Source organism: Hesperophylax consimilis, chromosome 2 (assembly GCF_061612785.1).
Source record: "Hesperophylax consimilis isolate HC1 chromosome 2, BYU_Hcon_1.0, whole genome shotgun sequence".
Classification (NCBI taxonomy): Eukaryota; Metazoa; Arthropoda; class Insecta; order Trichoptera; family Limnephilidae; genus Hesperophylax; species Hesperophylax consimilis.
In genome coordinates, this window is record NC_142837.1 from 27751879 (window position 1) to 27779655 (window position 27777).

Here is a 27777-nt window from a genome sequence, read left to right on the forward strand (position 1 = left end):
ATTTCCGTACTCGTCTTACTTCAATATGCACAAATTATTAACTCTTCGTTTCAATTTTACGACAAAAAACAACTTATTGTCGTCGGGGGAGATGGAAAAAGTGGAAACACCTACGTACGCGATACTTCCTGTGTTTCGAAGCCACGTTTGCCGAGAGGTTCTGTTTCAATATATTATATACACACAAATTTAATCCAAACCAAAAACCTAGTAATCTATTTTGTACATCTTGCAACTCGGTCAGTGGTTGAGTGGGCATAGCGCTTGGGTCTCACCCGAGCGTCGCGTGTTCGATTCCTTGACTGGCTAAGTCCTCCATCACAACACAAGCAACATTTTCGGCTTTCTGTGGTGGTAGTAGGAGATTTTCAAACATTGTTGGGTTATTCGTAACCCGGGAATGTTTGTCTTTCTTTTAAAAAAAAAAATAAAAATATAAAAATCTCCCCGACATAAATGGTTGTTTCTTGTACCAGATAAATTGAAACGAAGTGTTATTTTAATAATCTGGGCATATTTACAAGTAAGCGTAGTACGGAAACATTTTTGGAGGTCAACATCAATATCACCCCTAATCTTATCGCGAATTCCTGACATTTTGCTCATTCATTTAGAAGTTAGTTTTATGTAGGTACTTACTCTATTTATAAATAAAGCATGTATTTATTATTTAGGTACTGGCGGACCCGGCAATGCTATTGTAATTGTATTATCCAAGTCTTCCTCGGGCGTCCCCGGCTTCATCTCTCATTCAACCCACTCTCTAAACACAACTGGTACTAATAAAAACAAACTATTAAAACTAATATATATTTTCAAACTGTGGTTTTAACCACGTTTAGACGACTTATTTATATGATTCTATTTTACCCCCTCCCAATTTAAAATGATTTATTACCGGTTAAACCGATTTACTAATACCTTAATTGTGACAATAGTATTCATATTCTGTGGTGGGGTATTTTGAAGTTTGTTTTCCCCACATTAATGTTATCTTAATTGTTTTATAAATACTTGCAGAACTTAATAATTATATTAAATTGAAAGAGTTTTTAAAAAGTTCCTACTTAATATCATATTTAAAACTTACTTATTAAGTATTTAGGAGATAAAGGCAACACTATAAAATAACTTCATCAGAAGCAAATATGAATGATGACGTTACAATATTTTTCCTGTAAATATGACAAATAATATGTTCACGTTTTATCGCAAAACAATGCGGTGAAAACAAAATGCAGATAAGAAATGAATAATTCCTTTTGTCTAGAAAATACCAGAGAATATGTTTTTATTCAAGTGCACCTCATTGTTCCAAGTCCAGTGGCGTTGGTAGTATAGGTACCTACCTCTGTAAATATAGATAAAGACGATGCACTATGATGTTGGATCGTTTGACTTCTCTAGAACTATGGAAGAAATTGTAATAAGTTCCTACTATTCTTTTGCTATGCGACACCTCACAACTAGGGGAACTATGTAGCGGCTCGGCTGGGCAGCATTGTGGGTAAGGTAGGGGCTGTGGGAAGGGATTTATTAATGCGGGTCTTGAAGAGGCCCGAATTATATTAAGGAAAATACAGATTTCGGTAGGTCGTTCCATATACGAGCTGATAAAAACGAGTCGAAGAAACAACCCGTTCTCATGAAGCCAACTGAGAACGGATGTTCCGCTCTTCTCCTTCGAGTTTAACGCGCGTGCACCGGGGATCAATGCTCCTTAGAGCATGCCCCATTAAAATGCCTGTAGAACAAACTCAGCATGCCTACATTGCTCTGTGCATTAAAGATGGCAATAACGGTCCGTATGATTGCCAATCATACGGACCGTCCTCCTTTGCACAGAATCAAGTAGGTTTATCAAGTATTGTAGGGCTCCAGCCCAGGGGTGGCTCCCAAATTCAATTGTTGGGCGTACCTGAGATTTGTACAGGGCTAGCAGCTGATCCTGTACAAATTGCGCAGTTTCTTGGAAGCCACATTTACTACATTCGAGATCCTTTTATGGTAAGTTACATATAGTATAAATATATTTTGTTAATAATTGTAAGTACAGGATCTCACTGTTAGCATTGTTATTTATATTTATTATCTTCTTAAATTGCACTTTCTATTATTTGCTGTTATACACGCTCACAAGAACTGTTTATTACGTGCACAATTTTCATTTACACAATTACTTTTCAACTTGAAATATACCTTACTTATTATATATCTACATATAATCATTTACTTTGTACCTTAAATATACTTTACTTATTATACACCTACCTATAAGTATTTACTGTGTACCTTAAATATACACCTACCTATAAGCGTTTACTGTGTACCTTATCTGTCAGTTACACATATTTTTTATACATAAATTTATACACATTTTTTGGCATTATAATATTGTATTACTTGAACAGGATCTTAATTTGCTTTGTTATTTACTGATATTTCTTGTACTTTAAGTATCATATGTTAAAGCCGAAAGGCGTTAATTTTATAATGTAGACTTTAGTAGACCAGTTATTCTCAAAATAAAGGATTGAAAAACTGGTCGTTTCCACTATCAAATGCATTGGCATATAATTATTTAATTATACAGTCATGCATTGTGGCAAGAATCATACCATGTTTTATAATAATGTTTTGTTTCCAATGAAGCCTGCTAACTTATTATGATAAGAACTACAATATTTATGATAAGAATTATAAATATATTACAGAATCAACAATTTATTAAGTATCATATTTTGTTTTAACGTCATTTAAATAAATAACTTTGTAATTTAACACCCACAGTTTTGCTGCTTTTTTATTGGTTCCTTGGTTGGCAAAAAAAGGCGATAAAATTTTCTTGGCGAGGGGCAGACGCTGAAATAAAAATAAAAAATCTTTCAAAGGATGAAAAAAGAAAAAATCTGATGCAGAAGTTGGGGATGTTTAGGAAGTCTCGATACAGTCATGTGGTTGAGAGAAACGTACAAAAATAATTAAAATAATGTCCCTTCGCCTCTGTAAAACAATTTACGCAGGTAGCAGGGTGCAGGTATGACGAGTAGATACACGGAAAAACTAAACTTGAAACACGTTGATGTATTTTACTTTAATATACACGTGTATTGGTGTATTATGAAAATCCCAACAATAGCTCACAATCATAGAGCATAAAGTTAGGTAAGTCCCTACTACCTATCTTTTCAGTGCTCGCACCTAATAAAAATGACTTTATAGGTTCATGGTGGGTTCATGGCTCCCTGCACAGTGATATGAATAGAATTTATGTATTTTACGTGTCATTGGAAAAGAAAAGTAAATAAATAACTTCAAACAAATGATTTTATCAGCATGCAAAAAATCGTTTAACTTTCAACTTAAGGTAGGCGACTACAGCTCTCCATACAATACCAATGGTAATGTATAGCGAGCGATATGCTGAAATAGGCCAAGCCTAGACAATATATGCACGCTTACAGCGTGGTCTGTCACAGGCTTAATTACTACAAAAAATAACTATTTGCGACGGGAGAGATGGTAAAAGATTCATTAAAATTCCATTTTTATTCAATCAAAGTTCAACATTTCCCTTACAATCTTTTGATTTCTTTGTACGAATTGAAGTTTGCGAAAGTTTAATTTTAATCTAAATACGCACAGATTACTATTTTCTGCTTGTAATTTCCATAATCTGTGCCTAAAAGCGCGGCGATTGGGTAAGTAATTACCCAGTAGTGAACTAAATAAACCCAACCTAACCTGATTGTTTGTTTTTATTTAGTTCAATACTGTTCTCAATAATATCGAGAACCTGGCCAGTTTTTTGGTATTGACTCAAGGGCCTTGATCCTGACTGTAGCCAAGCCAAGCCGAATGCCGAATAAAACTTCAGTTTTAGCAGCGATCATTGACTCTATGGCGACGACAGCTGATTTTGAAAGACTCGAGTCAATGTTTTGTAAAATAACCCAATCCCAAAACATTGACCTTATTCCTCCATACAATTATTTGCAGACAACAATGCTCGATATATTTTAACTTTATACAGGCTGCCATACTTTCATACATTTTTTCTAAGTTTGATGCTGATGTAATAATCATACATGTATTTATATTAATAATTTTCGCTTATTATTATTGATGAACAGAAATAATTAGATTATTGTGAAATACGGCTTTGTCATCCTTCTAGTACATTCGTTTCGGTTAGTTCGTCCCGTCTCCGCTAGTGGCGCTAGTCCCGGCTGACGTCAATGCTTGATTTTAGTTATAGAAACCACTAGTGCCAAATGAATGTTGTCTCTTTTTAAAGTCTTTATAGAGAGAGACAGTACTAGTGTAAACCCTCGTGACTTTTTTGTTACTGCAGACGTCGTTATTGATCGTTTTCTCTGAGGCTATATAAACGACGGCTTGGCCAGCTGACGCTAAGTTTTCTACTGAAATTGAGTATAGAACGAGTGTCTTCAGAGCTGCGAAATCGTTATAAAAGTGAATATTTCTATTGTGAACGTTAACTGATTAACAGGTTTGTTACAACAGATTTTACTAATAATTTTGATTTTAGAACTGCGGAGAAAATTATTTATTATTTGCTGTTTTGCCTATCCAATTCTTTGAAAATATTTTTTTTACCGAACGCCATCTTGGGCGTTGTTTTTTCTTTTTTCACAGTTTCCAATTTATCTAACTCAACCGTTTGTTTCTTGAAATATACTTAGTAAAAGCTTCCTTTTTGGTCATATGAATAAATCATCCACGGTCATATTATTTGGAAATGGAGTAATTGGCAAATGTAGTAAATTTGTTTGTATTCACGAAACGGACGCCATTTTGTCGCAGTTTCTCTTTGTCACGCAACAAAATTTTGTTTTCTTTTCCTCGATCGATTTGGTTGTCGGATCAATTTGACTAATTGAAATTATTCTTCACAGGCGACAATATGCAGATTTTCGTGAAAACCTTGACTGGCAAGACGATAACCCTGGAGGTGGAGCCGTCTGATACGATTGAAAACGTGAAGGCGAAAATTCAAGACAAAGAAGGTATCCCCCCAGATCAGCAGAGGCTGATTTTCGCTGGTAAGCAGTTGGAAGACGGCCGAACCCTCTCAGATTACAATATTCAAAAGGAATCTACCCTCCACTTGGTACTCCGTCTCCGAGGAGGTATGCAGATCTTCGTAAAGACCCTTACCGGAAAGACTATTACCCTGGAGGTTGAGCCTTCTGACACAATTGAAAATGTCAAAGCCAAGATCCAAGACAAGGAAGGTATTCCCCCAGATCAGCAGAGGTTGATCTTCGCAGGAAAGCAGTTGGAAGATGGACGCACCCTCTCTGATTACAATATCCAAAAGGAATCCACCCTTCACTTGGTCCTCCGTCTGCGTGGTGGAATGCAGATCTTCGTCAAAACCCTTACTGGCAAAACAATCACCCTGGAGGTTGAACCCTCGGATACCATTGAGAATGTTAAGGCCAAGATCCAAGATAAGGAAGGTATCCCCCCAGATCAGCAGAGGTTGATCTTTGCCGGAAAGCAGCTGGAAGATGGACGCACCCTCTCAGACTACAACATCCAGAAGGAGTCTACACTCCATCTCGTCCTCCGTCTGCGTGGTGGTATGCAGATCTTCGTTAAGACCCTGACTGGGAAGACCATCACCCTCGAGGTTGAGCCCTCAGACACCATTGAAAATGTTAAGGCTAAGATCCAGGATAAGGAAGGTATCCCCCCAGATCAGCAGAGGTTGATTTTCGCCGGCAAGCAGTTGGAGGATGGACGAACTCTCTCTGACTACAACATCCAGAAAGAGTCTACACTCCATCTTGTTCTGCGTCTGCGTGGAGGTATGCAGATCTTCGTAAAGACCTTGACTGGGAAGACCATCACCCTGGAGGTTGAACCCTCTGACAGTATTGAGAATGTTAAGGCCAAGATCCAAGACAAGGAAGGTATCCCCCCAGATCAACAGAGGTTGATCTTCGCCGGCAAGCAGTTGGAGGATGGACGCACTCTCTCAGACTACAACATTCAGAAAGAGTCTACACTCCATCTTGTTCTGCGTCTGCGTGGAGGTATGCAGATCTTCGTAAAGACCTTGACTGGGAAGACCATCACCCTGGAAGTTGAACCCTCGGACAGTATTGAGAATGTCAAGGCCAAGATCCAAGACAAGGAAGGTATCCCCCCAGATCAACAGAGGTTGATCTTCGCCGGAAAGCAGCTGGAAGATGGACGTACCCTCTCTGACTACAACATCCAGAAAGAGTCTACACTCCATCTTGTTCTCCGTCTGCGTGGTGGTATGCAGATCTTCGTTAAGACCCTGACTGGGAAGACCATCACCCTCGAGGTTGAGCCCTCAGACACCATTGAAAATGTTAAAGCTAAGATCCAAGACAAGGAAGGTATCCCCCCAGATCAACAGAGGTTAATCTTTGCCGGAAAGCAGCTGGAAGATGGACGTACCCTCTCTGACTACAACATCCAGAAAGAGTCGACACTTCATCTTGTTCTCCGTCTGCGTGGAGGTATGCAGATCTTCGTAAAGACCTTGACTGGGAAGACCATCACCCTGGAGGTTGAACCCTCTGACAGTATTGAGAATGTTAAGGCCAAGATCCAAGACAAGGAAGGTATCCCTCCAGATCAACAGAGGTTGATCTTCGCCGGCAAGCAGTTGGAGGATGGACGCACTCTCTCTGATTACAACATCCAGAAGGAGTCTACTCTTCACTTGGTCCTCCGTCTCCGTGGTGGTATGCAGATCTTTGTGAAGACTTTGACCGGTAAGACCATCACCCTGGAGGTTGAACCCTCTGATAGTATTGAGAATGTCAAGGCCAAGATCCAGGACAAGGAAGGTATCCCCCCAGATCAGCAGAGGTTGATCTTTGCTGGTAAACAACTAGAGGATGGACGCACTCTGTCTGACTACAACATCCAGAAGGAGTCTACTCTTCACTTGGTCCTGCGTCTGCGTGGTGGACAAAACTAAATTTCAAATGATCTGAATTTATAATAAATAATAATTGCTACATATTTCTTCAATGCAAATTTTATTCAAATAAACTTACATTCTTCAACATAAAATACAATTTTCTTTTCACTTTTTCCCCCTCTTTTTTTTATTAATAAATCCCTTGTCCTAGGCATGTGCAGTGACAAAATCTTTTCAAAACAACAGGTTGGGTGTAGATGATGGAAAATAAAAATGTGGCCCTGATCAATGTTCTGTAAATATTTTATTGCTGCAGACCAAAATATTGACTAAATATTGAGGTGTGGTTTATAAACAAGTGGTGGAGATGCATGTCTTCGTCACCCACCTCTTGAGGTTGAAGGGGGAATTTGAATGAATGCTGTGGAAGTCAGATCCCTGAGGTGAATGTGTGGTAAAACCATGTATGATTGCGGAAATCGCAAAGAATTCTTGAAGTAAGATTAAGAAAGGGACGCTTACATAGTTTGGGCGTGTAGAATGGAGAAAGGGGTGTAAGGAGAATATATGATGTGAATGGTGGAAGTTAGGGGGGGGAGACGTGGCAAAATCAAGTGAACCAAAGAGTCGCAATAATCAGAGTATGTATGATGGGAAGGAGTGTGTGCCAAGACCAAGTTGGCGGTCTGCCCTCTACCTACCCCTGTGGATGGTTAGTTATTTAATAAAACATTCTTCTGTGTTTTACTCTTAACAAAAGAATAATGTTTAGTTCGATGATATCATAAGTTATTGAACGAAGCCAATGTCACGTCTGAAGTCCCGTTTGATGTCCCGTCTGATGAGCATGGTGCGCCGGGTAGAGATTCGTCAGATGGAGTGCGAACGAGTGCGCGAGGCCATCCTCAATTAATCAGCTTCCATTTAACGTCTAACGGAACAATGATGATTCATCTTTGTGTCACTTCGACAGCATGCTTGGTAATCCAGTGTAGTCCCCAAGGAATTACGCCTCACAAATAAAACCATTTTTTACTTTCAAACAAACGATTGTATATTTCCATCTCTTCAAGCCACAACACTCGAACAAGCACAGGCCGATCTCCCACAGGAGTCGAAACGTTGGTTTTATGTTTTGTAAATTTAAACGGAAAGTCTCCGAAGGATATTAAGTTCAAGGTATCCGCGCGATCTTTTTCATTATTTTCCATATCACTCTTTCTCGCCCAAAAACCATCCGCACCGCGGAATCGTCGTCTCGCGTATTGTTCCCGTAATGAGTTGAAGTTATTTCAATTTATTCTTGGGTAAGCTTCCTACAATTCAAACTGATGACAAGTAAATAGGGTGTTTCAGTCAGCTTATTGTAAGGCAGCTCCCTCGTGGGTCAGTAAGGAATCAACGTAAATTGGGTGCTATAAGAAAACGTCATATCGAGATCAGGAAGAATGGAATTGACTTTCCTGTACAAAAGTTTTTGGCCTCATGAATCTCTGCAGTACAAAGGATCCAGAGTCAATTTTAGTTACTACATAATTATTAATCTTTCACCGAATCAAATACAAATGACTAATAAAACATCATACTTAAGAATTTTTTTTTTTTTTTATAGTTAATACCTCACAAGAGTCCCAACTGCTCCCGTCTGGAGCCAGTGATACTATGGCATCCCCAATTGGGGGATGTTGTGAGGCTGAAGGTAGGTGGGGAAGGGAAAGAGGAAGGTGGGGAAGTACCTGGCTATTCAGATCTAGTCACTAAACACGGCTAAAGCCATTTGGAGCAACATTTCAATTCTGAATGGTGGTCTTACACCATAACATAAAGAAAAGAATTAAACTTATGGCTGAATTATTTAGATGTTGAAGCACTTAGCAAACTTTCACTTTTCACTACAGTAATTGTATTACCACCGAAACTTCAAAGTTTACATTAAATCTATTATTATACATATTTAATTTGTTAAGTTAAGTATTAAATCATGAAACTTTCTTGTTCACAACAATATTATAATGTAACTTTAAAATTTACTATAACTTGCTTGATGTTGTATTTAATTTAATTTAAAAAAGCATAGTTCTATTCTTATTTTACAGAGATGTGCAAAATGGGTACCCAAAACCATTTGAAATGCAAAATGGAAATGGGTCAAAACTTTTTCATTTGAAAATGCAAAATACAAAATGGTTTTTAGAAAAGCATTTCAAATGCAAAATACCTATTTTCAAAATGCAAAATGGTTTCTCAGGTCAAACAATTAAAATAATTATAAAATTTTTAAACAATTTTGTCATTTAATAATGGACATCAATGTAGAACAAACATATTACATGATGGTAAATCCAAAAAAACCGCGACTACAGATTATGAAACCACAAAAAATTTGCGCTGGACTAATGTTGCCAACGTAAAAACATAGAAACTGCTATCTAACATTTAATATTACAGCGTCATGGCCATGTTCAGTATTTTTTGTGATGGTATCACTCAATTGCCAGGGCTCCTACCAGTGAGCAACTTAACAAATGTAAATTATCTTTCATAGCGAGGTTGAGGACTGACTGATATTTGGGGCTTATGAAAAAAAGATGAGTGGAGAAATTAGGAAAAATGTTGCAAAAAAGCATATAAAATGGAAAATGCATTGAGAAAAGCATTTAAAATGCAAAATGGTTTTTAGAAAAGCATTTAAAATGGAAAATACCCATTTTACATTTCCATTTGAAATGGATTTATTTGAAATAAAGCACATCTCTGTTATTTTATTATATTGGCCACACACAGGCCTTAATGGGATCCCCTTACTTACCTTTGTTTTATATTTTACTAGCTGACCCGGCGTTGATACACAAATACCATTGTGGACTTTTCTGTAGGTCTTGATATAAAATTCCGTAGTTATCTTATCTTATTGTAGTTACTTTGATGTATCTCATAAGGTCTAGCCAGCGTTAACAATGTAGTACCCGAAAATATAATTATAATCAATAAAACATTGACTTTTCTCTACTTCCTATAAATATAATATGCATGTTTTATTTATGTAAAACTTCCGGAAGAAATTCTTCAAATGATAGTGAAAACCCTATCAAAATTCGTTCCCTAGTTTAGAAGAACTAAGCACACAAACAGACAGACACAGATAGTGTATTTATTTTATACTATTTAGAGATATATAAATTTTGTTGTAAAATTATTGGACAAAATATTCAGAGATTTATTAACCTCTCCAGTGCCGACGTATCCTAAAAGATATGTTTAAAAAGTCATTTCTCTGCATATCTAGCTATTGTGTGGAAACTACTTGTGGCAGATTAAATACTATTTTTACAAATATATAAACCAGTTTTCGAGCACTTGTTTGATGGTGGGGACCAACATTTTTTGGTAACTGGGCAACTCAGGACAGTGGCAATTCAACACACTTTTCCAAAGTGATATTAAGTTGTGAATTTGGTGAAAAAAACTAGATAAAATAGGTTATAGGATATGTTAGATTAGGTTTATAAGCCAGGTTGTTCTTTTTCATCAGTTTAAATGCTTTCCAAAAGTGTGTTAATTGCCACTGTCCTGAATTGTCAAGGAACCTGTTTTTTTTTACACATACCTACCTACTCGGACCTACCTTGACGGCCGGCATAGTCCAGTGGTAACGCATTGGACTGCCATTCCGAAGGTCGCGGGTTCGAACCCGGCGTGCGCAAATAAATTTTATTTGATTGATTTGTGTTATTTCACAATTAATTAATTAAAATAATATATAGTATATTTGCGGCACGTTCCAGAGTGGAAGATACTACCAGTATCGCCCTGGTGTAAGACCACCATTCAGAATTGAAACGTTGCTCCAAATGGCTTTAGCCGTGTTTAGTGACTAGATCTGAATAGCCAGGTACTTCCCCACCTTCCTCTTTCCCTTCCCCACTTACCTTCAGCCTCACAACATCCCCCAATTGGGGATGCCATAGTCTCACTGGCTCCAGACGGGAGCAGTTGGGACTCTTGTGAGGTATTCACTATAAAAAAAAAATACTCAGGGCTGGCCTTATGCGGGCGCACTTGGAGCAGCCCACTCCGAGCGCCGTATTGTCAAGGCGCTGATAATATAACACCTAACAGTTCTAAAGCATCGCCATCAGATTATTTTTCACAAAAACGGCGCTATGCAAAAATTCTAACTATCCAAATATTGAGCGTATTTGTTACGTCATATTTTGGAATGTGGAGTAAAACACGAAAACTGGCAGATTATCTCACAGCTGAACTGTTTACATTTACAATAAAGAAGATTCATATAAAATTATTATGAAGCCCCTACTAAATAATTTGCAGATTTTCACTCAATTTTTAAAGTGACAATAAATTACATTTGCAGTAAATTATAGTATCAGTGTCTCTTGCCAATCAGAAACACATTCTTCTCCTACTATCAAACTGAGTTGTGGCCAGTGGCGTGCGGTCCATAGAGGCTTAAAAGCTGTGCCTACCATCACAAAAACAGAAACATAAAAAAAAAAACATTTTACGCAAATAAGCCAAGTAACTTGTGTGCTAATCTTTTCAGATGGCCACATCAATTAGTGGAAGACGATAAAAATAACCATTTTCAAATATTTTTACCGATCTTCGAAAACTACCCACAACGTACAAAAAAAAATTTATGTAACCCAAATATTGTAATTTTATTTGTCTTCTTTTTTTAAGCTCACAGAATTCCAACATCCTAAAAAGTTAAACTTCATAAACATTAAAGTTAAGCCCCCACCCAGTAGGACACAGTTTTCAGCCACTCTGAACTGCACACCACGGCTGCCAAAGATCAGTCAGCAGCGTAAAACTTCACTGCTAAAATCTAATTACAAAATCAGAGGGTTTGATATGAATTCATAATATTATTATGCATCTATATCAAACCATTAGTTTGCTAGACAATGCCTCAGGTAACGAATCAAAGGTGTTTTCAAAATAAAATTCATGTTACAAAATTAAGATCTTTATTTGAAAATGGATATGAAAATAATACAACATGAAACAAAAGTTCAAAAATTGTCGCTCATTATGTTTGTTAATGAATAAAATAAAACTATGGAAAGTTGAATTTATAGCATAAATGTTTAAACAATATGCAGTTCTTTTTATTATTATAAACCTCGCCCTACACATTTAACAATACATATTTAAAAAATTTCATTCACGTAAATCAAAAAAATAATTAAATTTTCAGTCTGCATTAACTAATGCCGAAATTTGCTTTACGATGATATACGCTGAATGCAAACATTCCATCTTGCTGCTGTGAAATATAATATCATAGATTAGAAAAAATATTGTCGCTTTTTACAATCATACAAAAAAGATATGCAGCACACTCATTCCTAATCTACTGAAAAACATTAATCTTAAAATAATATTTCCCCAATTAAAATCATCACATACTGATAGTCAACAAGGCATGTACATTTCAAATATCCATATGGAGTTTTTTAAGACAAGAGGGAATAATCAAAGATGTACTATTAATGTTAATTATATATATCAGGAATACAAAATTTATAAACAAAAATCATGCAGCAACATTTTATCTATAGTGTTAAAGTTATCGCACACATATCACCCCGGCAACAGATCAGCATTACCTCAGCTCGAGCCGTTCAGAATTCTTTGTTTGAAACTCCATGTTGTAACACACACTAATCAGCATCGTAACGGCTCGAGGCAAGCTAGTGAAATGAAGCGGGCGATGCCGATCTGACACATAGGCGATAGATAAACTTAAATGTAACAATACGTGTGAGCAAAGTAAACAATGGTTTAAAGTTGATAAACAAACAAAATATATTTCAGATCACTGGAAATTCTGATAAACCTACCACGAGTCTAAGTGAAAACAATTATTCTTGAATTCGTATAAACTGCAATTGGAACATAATTCAATCATGACGTGCAAACAGCAATATTAAATCTAGGTCACTGCACCATTATAATACAAATAATTGAAGTAAATCAGATTCAAAATATCCCGAGTATTGAAAAAATTACTTTCTTAAGGACAAGTTTTGCAAAAATTAACTACATATGTCCAAATGGGAAAGGCTGCCAGATTATTTACACCGAGTTGGTAATAAAAATGTCTTAGTAAATGGATAATGAAAAATCAACAAGATTATAAACTAGGGATAAAATTTTGTTATCTGGCAACCATATCAAATATCAATAAAAAAAAAATTATTTAAAGTTTGTACACTTAAAACAGCATCTCAAAAACCGAACATTAAAGGAACATTTCCACAGAAAATTTTATTGTATAATAAAAAACAAGATATTATTTGTATCATCCTTTAGAGAATAATATGAGAAACAATTTATGATTAAATTTTTATTATCAACACCTTCCTGCTCTGATGGGAACTCACACATTGTAGGCTTCATGATAAATGGCATCACACTGTTCTTATTCTTAAGACATTTAGTTCACTCCCTTCAATTCTACATCGAAAACTAGTGTTGAGTTAGCTGGAATTAGTGGTGGGGAGCCCTTGTTGCCATAGCTGGAAAAACAATATCAATTATTAGACAAATCATCTTAAATTCAAGTATCATTGTGCAGATACAAACATAAAATAATTCAATTACATCATTTATAAGAGACTAGTAGAAGTCCCCACTCGCAGCGTTGCCCGTTCTTGCGCACACATTTATAAGAGACTAGTTGAAGTCCCCACCCTCAGCGTTGTCCGGGCTTTGCGCACACTTTTGCAAAATCATGTATGATGTAGATACCACTTTTCCTCTTATTTTGAACACAAAGTGTGCAAAAATTCACCAAGCGCCAGCTGATTCTTTTTCGTAATATTTTTTACAGTCCCAAAGAACAATGTCAGATGTGCAAATTTGTAGTTTTGCAGTAGAGCTGACGTTGTTCTTCAGGACTGTCGATAGATATATATATATAGATGTGCTTGACATCGAACCTATAGAAAAGTGAGGTAGCTTGAACATCTGCTCAGAAAACCAGTAAAGCGAATTCCAGAAGAAAGATTAAGCTGGGGAAAGTAGTTCCAGAGGCGGCTGAAGTAGGACAACGGTGAAATAGATAACTTACGCCATCCCAGGTGGGCACACAATCCTTCTCTTTCCTCCGATCTTCATTCCTACTACTCCAACATCCCAGGCCTTAATGACTTCATTCTTGCCAAGGCGGAACTTGAAGCCGGGGGTCTTCTGGCAACTGTCGAACATTTTATTGTTGCTCTTCAAACGTCCTTCATACAAAACCTGAAAAAAAAAATTTTTTTTTATGAGTTGTTATGTTGACATAACAGACTGTTGACACAGAAGATGGCGTCCTTTAATAAAGTCTCATGGCTCCCCGACATCTGAGCCATCCTCCCATCAAGGTATGCAAGACATCGACAGCAAAGATGAATGGGTGGAGAATGGAAACAAACTTAATAGGAAGAAGCTAGACGAATTGAGAATCGGACCCTACAAAATTATAGAAAAATTATCAAACTCAATTTACAAGATAAACACTGGTCGACAAAAATCAGAATCAAATTTTTTCCACATCTCAAAGTTAACTCCAGTACCTGCATTAATGAACCAAAAAGAGGATACTTAATAGGTAGGGTTTATTGTCTTCCCTAGGGGGTGAGATGTAAAGAAAAATATAATTTTCTTTAATTCAATGCAATGCCGAGCTTGTCTCGTCATTGTGGCTGTGTGTGTCGTGGACTGTCACTGGCTGGATGTGCGCCACAGTACCTACACAGTCGACTCGATATTTCGTAGTTTATGGTGACATAATAAAAATAATCTATGGGTTGTGACATGACAGATTGATGGAAATAATTTGTAATTGCTATCGTGATTGTGATTAAGGAATTGACATAAAATGAATAACATTAAATGTCGTTTCTTTCATTACAGGTAATGTTTTGTTACTGAATGCTTTTCTGTATGTATTTTTTTTTTTTTCATTTTTTTTTTTTTTTTTTCTTCATCCTCTTCACATCTCCCACAGCTATTAATGCTTTCCACTCATAATAGCTGCAAGCGTCCGCTGAGCTGAGAATAATATCAGAAGTGTACAAACCTGGACCATTTTTCCAGCCTTAGCTGTGGCGCCGGTTCCCACTCTCAAGTCTTCGATGGCAACATTTCCTGTGAGCACCTTCTTTTCCTTCTGGGGAGTCACGGGAGTCTTGGCTTCCTGTACCTTCTGCTCATTCTCTTTATTCTGAAATAGAAAAACCCTAATACATACTACTACACAATAAATATGGACATTCTGAATTTCTCCATTCAATTTTAAGGAAATATCTCAGAAGGATCAAATTTTTAGCATTTGGAATTCAAATGTTGCTTGAAGTGATTTTAGACATCTTTAACCCTTTTCTCAGTTACCTGTTTTGGCACAAATTTTAGGTATCATCCCTCTTATTATACATCGTTGATACCAAGCAAAAAAAAATAAGAGAAAAAATGTTATTAATAACTAGGTTCCCACAACCTTTAGAACACTGAAAGCAGTTGGTTTTTATTATATATAAAACAGTGATTTTTATTATCATCACTTTTTATTATTGGTATGGCCTTAAATTCAACAGCACGAGAATACAAAATATACAAAATGCAGAGGAATGGACAAATAATTACCTTATTTTTCTTTTCAGAGTGTCCATTGATCTGGGGAGTTGTGGGCTGCTTCTTGTTCTTTTCTTTCTTGTCCTTTTTGGCTGCGGCAGGTTCGGGTGTGCTTTTCTCTTCTTCTTCTTCTTCTGATTCATCCTCATCCTCTTCGTCGTCTTCATCATCACTAAAAAAAATTATACACTTATTATCAGACATCATGCTGACACTGAAATCAACCAAATTATTATTAAAAAATTACAGATAATCTTTACTGGTTTTGTTACAATTTATGTATTCAAGTGTGTAGATTCAAGAAAAATTCAATCCTTAAATTAAATAAATCCATCAAATATATCAAAATAGACAAATTTTGTCCAACCTGTTTATGTACAACAAATTGGAATAGTTATAAAATAGAAGGAAATATAAAAAAAATGTAAACATATCCCACAAGGATTTTTATTTCCCTAGACATTCCAACCCTGCTGCCAAAGTCTATTAGTACAATAATATTATTGTTATTTTGTCTGCTACAGCAACATGCATCATCATAAATTATAAATATCCGTATCTCCTACAACAATACATTTCTCCGCTAATTTGAATGAACTAAACAAAATGGTGATTCCCGTTTTGATGCAAATATACTCACGCATACAACTAAAATGTCGTTTCTGTTTTCCGTCTTTTTCGGCAGCCCAAACCTGGGACTGTCACAGCATCCTCTCCTAGAAGTTCACGGCAAATATCTGTAGTGATGCTACAAGATTTATCTAGAATGCTCACTCATACAAAATGCATTCTAGCGGGAACACTCTAGTCGCAATGCGAGTGTTCGGCGTTCCACTTCCTACAGTTTACTAAGTACTTCTGGTCGCCTATTTAATGAGGCGCGCCCAGAAGTACTTAGCCAGTCTTTAATTGGCAGTTTTACGAGTGACCAACTAGCAAGCGCCGCTACTGCTCGCCGCGTACTAAGGAAGCGGCCGACTCTCACCGCCGGTTTCCCGCACGTCGCGTCCCGCTCCTTCTTCACCACACCTTTACAGGACCTGCACACCTACACCCGGCATTGCACGGTATACAATTATTATGGACTACTTGGGATCACTTGGGATTGGGCCACTGTTCTTGGCCAGCGCTGATCTCACGCGCCTAGACCCTGCAACCACTTCGCCGGTCTGCGCCTCGGCCCCATGATATCTTCGCCGGCCTGCATCTCCCGCTCATCTGCCGACAGGTCCATCGCACCTTCGGTTACCACATTCATACTGGAGTACCCGGAAGACCCCACGTCTTCACCAGTCCTGAACACGCCCACAAGTCCAGTCTGCACTGACCCCCGTTCTCGACCATTCTACCGCCGTCTACACCTGGTGTCATCATCATCGGTCCCAGTCATCTCGCAACTGCGCAACTTAACTGACTCGAATAAACGCTGTGACACAACAAAACATGCATCTTTCATTTGTCTCACCAGATCCCCAAATATCTTTAGTGGCGGGCAAAATCAATTCTTCACCGATAGTGAATGGCTTTTTTCCTTAGTAATACGGTTTGCCACCAAATATGATGCTCTCAACGCATTCTCATTTATTGGTGTGGTGGCCTTCATAAATTGCTTCTGTCCTTCGTATTTCTGTTTCATTCTTTCAAAATACTCCGGTGGCTTGTCTTTTAATCGAGGGTGCTTTAAATTCAAGTGGCGAAGCATTTTGAAGGTTTCATTGCCTCATTAGGGAGCTGGTCGCCGCAAACTAAGCAAAGCGGGGGGCAAAGTGGGAATCACCTGTCTTGATAAATCCATATTTCAAGTAGAACTCCTGCAAATTTTTTTTCTTAAAACAATTATATTTCTTTGATGTTGAAGGCGCTTCTTCAGACTCTTCACTGTGCCTTTTTATTTACCAAGGAATTTTTCTAATGACGTCTCTTTCGTATTCATTTTTACGAATTTGTGGGTTAAATTTAAGCAAACACTATATACACGTACACCGTACGTCATACACTAAACACTGTTAAACGCGAGAAAGTACCGGTAAACAGATAGAAGAATGACAAACACCTTCTCTCCACCGAAGATACAGAGCTACTGATTTGAAACATAATTAAATAATTCCAATTTGGATAAACCAATAATAGAGTCGTCCACGCTTCCTGGACACCCATTACTTATCATTAATTTATTACTTATCACTAAACAATACTTAACGTGATTACGGCTTGCTTATGGGTAATCCCGTTTCTCCTTTGTTTGCTGAAATATTTATGGATTCTATTGAAAACAAACTTTTCGACTGTGGACTTTCCGTATTTTCTAATGTTTTTGTTTTGATTAGATATGTTGATAATATCTTCGTTATTCGGTCAGGTAGCAACAGGCAATTAAATATATTTCTTACATTCATTAACAACCTTCATGTGAATTTTAAATTAACATTAGAACATAACGATAAAAACAGTTTAAACTATTTAGGCCTAAATGTCACTTTAAATACAATTTCTAATATTTAAGAAATTAAAAATATAACAAAAAAAAAATTGTTTTTACTTTCGCTCTGCCAGATTCCAGGGTACAATATCATTTATTATTTGTATACAAATCGAAATCGAAATGGAAGAGTCACGTCCCGTACCTATAAGGAAGTTTCCAACAGTTAAGTACATACACAGGGTGTTAATGGGCGCACTTGACTTATTTTAACTAGTGACTCCTGAGGATATTCGGAGCAAAAAATTTTAATGAATTTTTCCAGCGGCGACATTTTTTTCATTCTCTCAGCTTCAAACTCGTATAAAATACTATCATTTGTATAGAGGAATTGAAAAAAAAAAAAAAATTCTTTAACATTTTTTGCTTCAAATAACTTCAGGAATCACTGGTTAAATTAACTCAAATACTTCCATTAATACGCTGTATGCCCCGGTTTTCAATTTTGAAGTATAAATAAGGTCTCGAATCTCGATCGATAGTCGTCTCGACTCCGATCTTCAATCGACAGAGGACGACTTTTGACATCGATGATGTGTTTAAATACAATTTGCCTTATCTAAGTTACGACAAGACCGCCTTCGGAGTCAAGGAGGAACCAGTTTGACAAAAAACGACTTCGCATTTGGCATGCATATTATGGCAGTGTGGTGTTGTTTTACTTCGAAGGTATTATGTAGATGGTAACTTAGCGTGAAGGGGTTTTTAATGGAATAATTATTTTAAGCTATATAATTCACGATTTTTTAAAAATTAATTTTATTTTTAAGCAGGCGGCGCGGCCCAGTACCATTTGGTGTATGTCCCAAACCCCCGGGACGCAGGGGTTGGGGACCACTGCCTTATATAACTTTTTTGTCGCTCGCGCTGTCGGACAAGAGCCCAGAACTACCCCCTGCTACCCGGTACATACCCCGGATCGTTTACTTCGTTAGAGAGGGATAGAGTACAGTAGACAATCTTTTAAAATGCATATTTCGGGCCGTGAAAACAGACCTCTTAAGAAGTTTAGTTTATAGGTTAGGTTAGGTTGTGTAAAATTAATAACACATTTTTATTAGTAAGGCCCTTTATGTTTGCAAGATAATTACCTCTCATCATCATCGTCATCTTCTGCCAGTTTCTCCATGGAGACATCATTGGGCATGTAAGAATCATCTGCTTCGTCAGTTTCATCTTCCTCCAGGAGTTTCTGAATGTCCACAGAGTCATCGTCGGAGCTGTCGTCACTGTTAGCCTCCTGCACCTTCTTGGCCTCCTGCTCTTTCTTCTTCAACTCTTTCTGCAATAAAATACGTTAATCAAATTTTGTGCACATTTATGCTGTGTTGATAAGAAAAAGCCGTTGGAAACAAACTAGGAATAAGGGAGTTTTTTCTACAACATGCTTTGGATGAATTTTATTTCAATTAGCCAATAAGGATGTTCCATTTCACTGACCACAGATCTGTAACTAAGAAGTAGTCCCTAATTTCAACTAATCGGTAATATGCCTGCGCACATTGAATGGTTCGAATCCCACGCTAATTGAACACTGCGACTTTAATGGTTCGAATCTCACGCTAATTGAACACTGTGACTTTAATGGTTCTAATCTCATGCTAATTGAACACTGTGACTTTAATGGTTCGAATCTCATGCTAATTGAACACTGTGACTTTAATGGTTTGAATCTCACGCTAATTGAACACTGTGACTTTAATGGTTCGAATCTCACGCTAATTGAACACTGTGACTTTAATGGTTCGAATCTCACGCTAATTGAACACTGTGACTTTAATGGTTCGAATCTCACGCTAATTGAACACTGTGACTTTAATGGTTCGAATCTCATGCTAATTGAACACTGTGACTTTAATTGGGACTGGAATTCAAAACAGGCACATACCAACTTTTCAATAAAAACTCATCTAGAGGGATTTGAAAAGAAGACAGCTCAAAATAAATATACATAAGTGTGAAGAACAAGGATCAAAAGTACGAGGGGGCGTAATTAAGTTTGTGGAATGGGTAGGTAGGTGATTAGTGGGGGTGTCGCTGAATAAGGTACTAATTGAGCAACTCATTATTAATATAAATACCGAGTTTTATCATAATCAGGTCATTAGTCTTTGAGCTATCGTCGACCAAACAAGTCAATCAAGGGAAGAATTGTGAATATGGAGAAAATCGAGTTCTGCGCTGTTATAAAATTCCTTCCCAAGCAAGGAAAATCAGTTCAGATCATAATGATGAGATGTCATCCGTTTATGGGGACTCTTGTCCAAGAAAAACTATGGTTTACAAGTGGCATACCCTCTTTAAACAAGGCAGGGAGTCGCTTAAAGACGACCCACGGCCAGGAAGGCCTATCGAGGTGACCACTCTGGAAATTATTCAAAAAGTCAAAATAGAAGATCCCTAAATAAAAAAAAACAGCTCGCAGAAATGGTTGGAGTATCAGATACAACCATTTTCAAAATTCTTCACAACCATCTTGGCATGACTAAAGTCAGCGCAAGATAGGTGCCGAGAATGCTCACACCGCCTCAAAAACAACAGCGTGTGGAGTGTTCTCGTGCATTTTTGGACCTCTGTAGGGAATACAAATATGGAGTGTTGGATCAAATTGTTACTGGTGATAAAACTTGGGTAGAACCTGAGTCTAAACAGGACTCTATGCAGTGGCACAAGAAAGTCACACCACCACCCGAGAAGTTTAAGGTGTCACAATAGGCTGGGAAAATCATGGCGACAGTCTTTTGGGACTCAGAAGGAATCCTGTTGATCGATTACAAAGATAAAGGTATTTCCATAACCGGAGTTTACTACGCTTCAATTCTAGAGCAATTAAAGGAAGCCATCAAGGAGAAAAGAAGGGGAAAATTGACCAAAGGTGTCCTCCTGACAATGCGCCTGTTCACAAGAGCCACGTTGTGATGGCTGCCCTGCAGAAGATGGGCTTTGAAATTTTGCCACATCCACCCTACAGTCCTGACCTGGCTCCCAGTGATTATTACCTTTTTCCAAACTTGAAAAAAGAACTTTGTGGGAAAAGTTTTCAAGTGATGAAGAAGTGAAGGTGCAGTTTCGGCGTATTTTTAGACAAAGACAAATCTTTTTTTGAGGGTATACATAAGTTAATTGAAAGATCCGAAAAATGGATTACGGTAGCTGGTGAATATATTGAAAAGGAAAAATAAATTTGGATTTTTATTTCCACTCCTTACCCCCATTCCGCGAACTTCGAACGTTCCCACGTATTATAAAGGGAAAAAAGGCAATGTAGAAGTAAAAATTACAGAAAACATTAATGGCTTAGCTGAAAATGCAGATCAGCGAAACTAGCATACGTGTGGTAAATCTTTGTATGACAGTGTTAAAAATAAGGAAAAGATTAAGAAAGGGATGCTTAGATAGTTTTTACACGTAGAGCAGATGAATGAAGTAAGGAGAATATATGACGGGAAAGTAAATGGTAGAAGAAGTGGGGGACGTCCGAGGAAGACATGGCATGATCAAATGAACCAAATACTTTTGAGTAGTACTAAGTCAAGAGTCAGAATAACAGACAGGTATGTATGACTGTGGATTAAGCGTGGAGTGTGTGCCAAGACAGAGTTTGCATACCACTGTGGAGAAACGGCAAAATGTTTAGTAAGTTATGAAGCAATTCCTACCTTTTGTTTTTTACTAAGGTGGCCAATTTCAGGTGAGGCTTCCTCCGATTTCCTCTTGATCTTCTTGGAGCTGACTTCTTCTACCAGCTCTGGGACCTCCTCATCCGAGGATTCACCTTCTTCATCCTCTTCCTCTTCTCCGTCCATATCGTCGTAGTCCAAGTCTAAGTAGCCCGTCAGGTGGATATGACACTTACCTGGAAAATAAATACATTAATCACAACTTAAGTAGTGAATCTGGCTCTTTAAGACACCCATATTGTAAGAGAGGAAACACAAAAGCTGGCAAATCATTCCACATTCGAACTGTCGATCAAAAGAATGAGTAAAAAAACACCCATTTTCACCCAGACTCCGAGAAACGTTGGATGCATGAGCTATATAAGTGTTAACAAGCATAAATCAATAGCTATTGAATGAGGAATTATAGATATTAGGTCTCCAGAATATCTTCCATTAAAATACCTCATAAAACAAACAGCATTCCCACCAGAGGCAGATATAAGACTCAAAAGGCAGTCAGCAAACATATCCAAGGGGCCCTGAAGGGGTTGGAAAGGGGGGGGAGAGACTCAAGGAACACTGTGTTTTTAGTTACAGAGGAAATATAGTGACATAAAAAAAAACTTGACGTGAAATTGCGAATGACTCACATTAATCCTTTTGAAATTTTTGAAGCGTGCCCATAGAGAAGAGACAAAACAGCAGGGGGGGGGTGGCTGGCGGTTAGATCTGCCCCTGATCAGACGCCTTTGTTGTGAAAATTTCGATTGGTCAATTCAATTCAATTTAAAGCTCTTACCATTGGTAATAAAAGAGATGACCTCTCCCTCGCGGAAGAACAGGTCCAGAGGGGTCTGGATGGTCTTGCCCTTCTGCAGCGTGCAGATGAGGAAGTTCTGCCCATCCACCACCACCATGACCTGGCACTTGTCATTGTCCCCGGTAGCTGTGTCCATGGCTGCGTGCGAGATGTGGAAGGACTTCTTCACGCTCTGCGAGTACCGCTTCTGCGGCTCCATTATTAGTCCTGTAACAACAAAATATTCATTAAAATTTACGGTTAGATGGAATCTAATTGACTTGAATAAACTAGTGTTTGCTGGGAAACTGACATTGGAGCAGCGGTTTTCAAACTTTTTATAGGCATTAAAAAAAATATTATAATTTAAAAATTTCATATGCACGGGTTGCCCCATTTATTTTTTATAAATGCACTTCTCATAAATATCACAATTTGAACTTTCTTTTCTTCGTGATAAAACGAAATATAGAAACAAACTAAAATTTGAAGATGACTCATAACACAAGGTTCGATAAATTTTTTTTTTTTTTTAGATAGTTATACAGGGTGTATCGGCACGTACCCGACAAACTTTAACCAGCTATTCCTTAGCATATTTGGAGTAAAAAATCTTATGTGCACTTTGCTGTCCGTTAACGTGTTTTTTTAATAAAAAATTTACTATTCATATTTTCACCACATGTCACCACTGTTTTATCCTTTGTCAAAGTTTGAAAACCCATCTGGCAATATTTTATTCGAGTTCCGTTAAATAATGTACGTGTGTACCTATATTGGCGCGCTTTTACAATCACAACGAAATGGCACGGCACCATTCGTCTCATTTTTAACTATTATTATTTAGTGAGTGCGAAAGAGCGAAGACGCTTTTCGACATACTTGCTTATAACAGCTGTTGAACACGAAAAGCAATGCCAATGACAGTGATGTAGTGTGGAAATTTTTATTTTTTTTGTTTTTAATTGAAAAAAAAATGCTACCGGACAGCAAAGTGCCCATAACATTTTTTACTCCAAATGTGCTAAGGAATAGCTGGTTAAAGTTTGTCGGGTTAGTGCCGATACACCCTGTATATTAGTTTGTTTTTCTAGACACCTCACAAAAGCGCTTGCTTGTCTGTATAGTGTAAAGACACGGGCGACATTAGAGATGGCAATCGGTCTGTTAACAATGGATTGTCAACAGACGGACCGCCCTCCTTTGCACACATTTTGGTGTTCCTGAGCAGAAATGGCTCCCAAATTCAATAGTTGGACGTACATGAGATTTGACAGGGTTAGCAGATGGTCTGGTCACTATTGAAGAATCTGCTAGCCATACAAGATGCACATTTGTTGGAAGCCGGATATACTCGGGCTTCTGTGGAGACCTGATACGTGAGCCGGTCTGATATACTTACTCCAAGCACTTCAATGGAGTTATAGAAAGACAAGCGCACCCTTCGCATTTTATTTGTATTAAAAAATGGTTCGTTTCCAGGAATAATAATAATAATTATTATTATTATGTAATGAGCAGGCAGCATTCTGCTGATGCGTTCATATCTGATTTCACAACAAGTTTGACAGTAATTGAGTAGTTTTAAGTTTGAATTAAGTCCTTTCTTCTCTCCAAATGTGAATCCAATAGAGCTTTGAATTGATTTATATTTGTTGCATCGATGACATGTTGTGGGAGTTTGTTCCAAGCATCCACTACTCTATTTGCAAGGAAGTGTTTTCTAGGATTAGATGCAAAAGGCGTTTTGGTAATTTTTTTTTGAGTGTCCACGGAGATTTATATTTTTATTAGTAGTGAAGATTTCTTGGATGCTAGGGCAACTGTAATGTCCAGATAAAATTTTGAAAGTCTCGATCAAGTCACCCCTTTCTCTTCTTTCTTGTAAGGTTGGTAATCTTAGTTCCTTGAGTCTATCTTCGTATCGTAGATCTTTCAGAGCTCTTGGTATTTTATGAAATGAGCATTATCAATAAACATACTAAATAATTTATTTATTTATATGCCTCAAAAGGCTTTTACATAACAGTGATACATGATTCAGTTTACATAGGAGAATATCTGTATTACAGTGTCGGTCAGTGACTTTTCGTAGAAGGGATGTTGGACATCAAATGTTTATACTCGAACTTACTACGTACTTGATATCAAATATGCACATCTAAACGCTAGCCCACGAACAAGATACAAGTAGGTACCGTCTAAAATTATCTTCATAAAACCGTTAAGCTCCATAACTCAATATTCCCAGTATCCAGAATAAGTTTTTTTTCCGCAAATGGCCGAGACACAAAACTTTTTTGCATTAATAATTCAATTATACAACCACACAATTCACTATTATCATTTAGAACACGTTGGCGAAGTATCATTTTTATTTTGGGAATTCATTTTTATTTATTTAAATTATGATTAAAAAGTAAATCGCAGGTTAATAATATTCAATAAGAATTAGACTTCAGTATTCAAGCTCAAAGCAAACTATCAAAGCAGCGCGCGCATACAATCCAATTGATTAGTAATAGAGTATGCGATTCTGTGCATTATACATATGAGCATTAAAGACGGTTTTTGTACGTTGGATGCTGTCATTAATATTGTATAAAGTTGACGAAGATATTGGCTTGCGGGTCTCAGTGCGCATGCGCGGAAAGAATTTATGTTCTAGCATTTTGGATACGGTTTACAGATTGCTTCCACACCACAGTATTATTGCTTGTATACGTGTGTTTTACGCGGTGAGCGGGTATCTCATCAAAATGACAGTTCAACACACCTACAAAAAGTGAGATAAAGTCATGAAAAGTGATGAAACAAAAACTAGGTTAAATAGGTTACATAGGTAACTATTTAACCTACTTTTTGTTTCATCACTTTTTAAAGATGTGTATAATTGTCATTTTAATGAAAAATCGTGGAACCGTTTTCCGCGTTTCACAGTATTTGAGAATGTATGTGTATTTAGACTCGCCCGCGCTGTTTGTATCGTGTCGTTTGTTGTGCGTACACAGAAACGGGACGATAATATGCATGATGTCTTTTAATAATATTAGTTTTACAGCGCCGTTTTTGAAAAAAAAAATCACATTCTGCACCTGCTGTATTATATAGGAAATACTAACAGTATATACAGGGTGTATCGGCAAGTACCCGAGAAACTTTAACCAGCTATTCCTCAGCACATTTGGAGTAAAAAATGTTATGGGCGCTTTGCTGTCTGGTAACATTTTTTTTTCCATTAAAAACAAAAAGTAAATAAAAAAATCCACACTCCGTCACTGTCATTTGCCTTGTTTCTCGCATTCAACAGCTGTTATTAGCAAGTGCGTCAAAAAGTGTCCTCGCTCTTTCGTACACACTAAATAATAATAGTTAAAAATGAGACGAATGGTTCTGTGCCATTTCGTTGTGATTGTAAAAGCGCGCCAACGTAGGTACGTACGTACATTATTCAACGAAACTCGGAACAAAATATTGCCAGACGGGTTTTCAAACTTTGACAAAGGATAAAACATTGGTGACATGTGGTGAAAATATGAATAATTTTTTTATTAAAAAAAATGTTACCGGACAGCAAAGTGCCCATAACATTTTTTACTCCAAATGTGCTAAGGAATAGCTGGTTAAAGTTTGTCGGGTACGTGCCGATACACCCTGTATAGATATAATCCATTATAAAGTAGGTACAAAATACTAATACAAAATAATAGCACTCGTATGAAAACATGTGTTTTGTCATCACTTTTCATTGCATCATATCACTGGATTTTTAAGGTTTATATTAAACCGTACATAGTTTAACTATTCTTTGACACACTTTCGTCGACGATTGGCGCAAGAAAACACATGTGTAAATTTTTAGTTAACAAAGAAATTTACAGAACCCTGGGAAGTTCGTATCGAAGATAATAATATTATAGATTGAAAGTAAATTTTAAAAGAATTCGGGACGGTATTTACTTTCGTTTTTCAATATAAATATTTCACAATCAATTGAAAGTTAAATACTAATGAGTATTGTTGAACTAAAAGGATACAGGAATTCAATTGATTTTGTTTTTTCTACTAGTAAAACGAAAAACAAGTATATTTATAATATAAATATTTAAACCGGCAAACGACCTACATCGACATTTTCGGAAGAATGGTTGAACGGAACATTATCAACAATTTTGACACTTCCGTATTCCAACACGTGTTAAAATAAGCACAATCATGCCATTTTCGGTCGAAAGCATTTAAAAATAGGTTGTGAGTTAATAAACTAACAATTTACTATGTTAAATGCGCAAAAAGCATGGCCAAAATGTTGAGGTTGGATATTATTATACCGGTTGATGTAGTTATCTATATCTGTCTCGGCAAAAAAGTTGTCGGAAAACAAACGTAATAATTAGATATTTATAATTACTTACCCCAAAACATTGTGAATTAATTGATATACAGAATATATCTTAAATTGTTAATGTGAAGTTTCGCGACAACGGTTACTAGAGGTGCAGTACGCGCCAACTCCAAAACGTGTTAAAGAATTTGGTGTTACCAGTTGTTAATAATTATTTTGGTTACTTCCAAAATCGTTTAGTAAGTAAAAACTAATAAACATGTGGGTTGATAAAAATAAGTTAGTTGAAAAATATGTATTTCTTATAGTTTTAAAATAAATTTAAAACAAACTACACCGGCGTGGTTGTAATATAATAACTATTGCACTTGTGCTTAAATAGTCGCCAGATATATCGAGATTTATGAAACGGAAGTTACCAAAAACAAATTAAAACATAAATCTTTACTTTTGTAACAACCACAATGTATGAAATTCTTCTCTTTGGTTATTTCAGCGGAATTTGAGTTACAGATAATAACAATATTTTTTATTGATTTTGCAGCACGCACAAGCTTGAAAAGGCCTTCTAAGTGTATTTATTTTAGGTTGAAGAGACTAGACTAAAAATATTTTCAGGAACAAATAATATTTCAAAACTCAAATTGAAGTAAAATTAGTTGCCTTTTTCGGGATCATATACTAAATACTCACCTGCTAAATCGTAGATGGTAACATAAAAAAAATTCTCGAACCGTATCTACTTTAACTTTATGTCGTATTTATCTTGTATTACATATTTTCAACTTTATTCAGCGGAAACAACAAAAAAATAATCGTTGTACAATGTACACCGTGTCCGAAAACTGTTAGTACAAGTGGGACACTGGTAAATCCACATCACATTTGGAGTCAATTTGTAGTATAAATTTTTTG

The 27777-nt window shown here is 36.9% G+C and overlaps 2 protein-coding genes across 2 annotated transcripts; one reads left to right on the top strand and one right to left on the bottom strand.

Annotated features, from left to right (window-relative positions):
- The first annotated feature begins 4361 nt into the window (after window positions 1–4361).
- Ubi-p63E (Polyubiquitin-63E) lies at window positions 4362–7103 on the top strand. The gene is made up of 2 exons (XM_089641978.1): window positions 4362–4513; window positions 4920–7103. The coding sequence occupies exon 2, from the start codon at window positions 4928–4930 to the stop codon at window positions 6986–6988; it is 2061 nt and encodes a 686-aa protein (XP_089498104.1). The 5' UTR covers window positions 4362–4513; window positions 4920–4927; the 3' UTR covers window positions 6989–7103.
- A 4805-nt stretch (window positions 7104–11908) lies between these two features.
- LOC149425859 (46 kDa FK506-binding nuclear protein-like) lies at window positions 11909–27052 on the bottom strand. Its single transcript, XM_089642029.1, has 8 exons — window positions 26933–27052; window positions 22518–22745; window positions 21716–21912; window positions 19148–19338; window positions 15590–15749; window positions 15027–15170; window positions 14034–14206; window positions 11909–13479 (listed from the first exon to the last, which is right to left on the bottom strand). Exons 1-8 carry the CDS (start codon window positions 26940–26942, stop codon window positions 13398–13400), a joined length of 1185 nt encoding a protein of 394 aa, XP_089498155.1. The 5' UTR covers window positions 26943–27052; the 3' UTR covers window positions 11909–13397.
- Window positions 27053–27777: the final 725 nt, after the last annotated feature.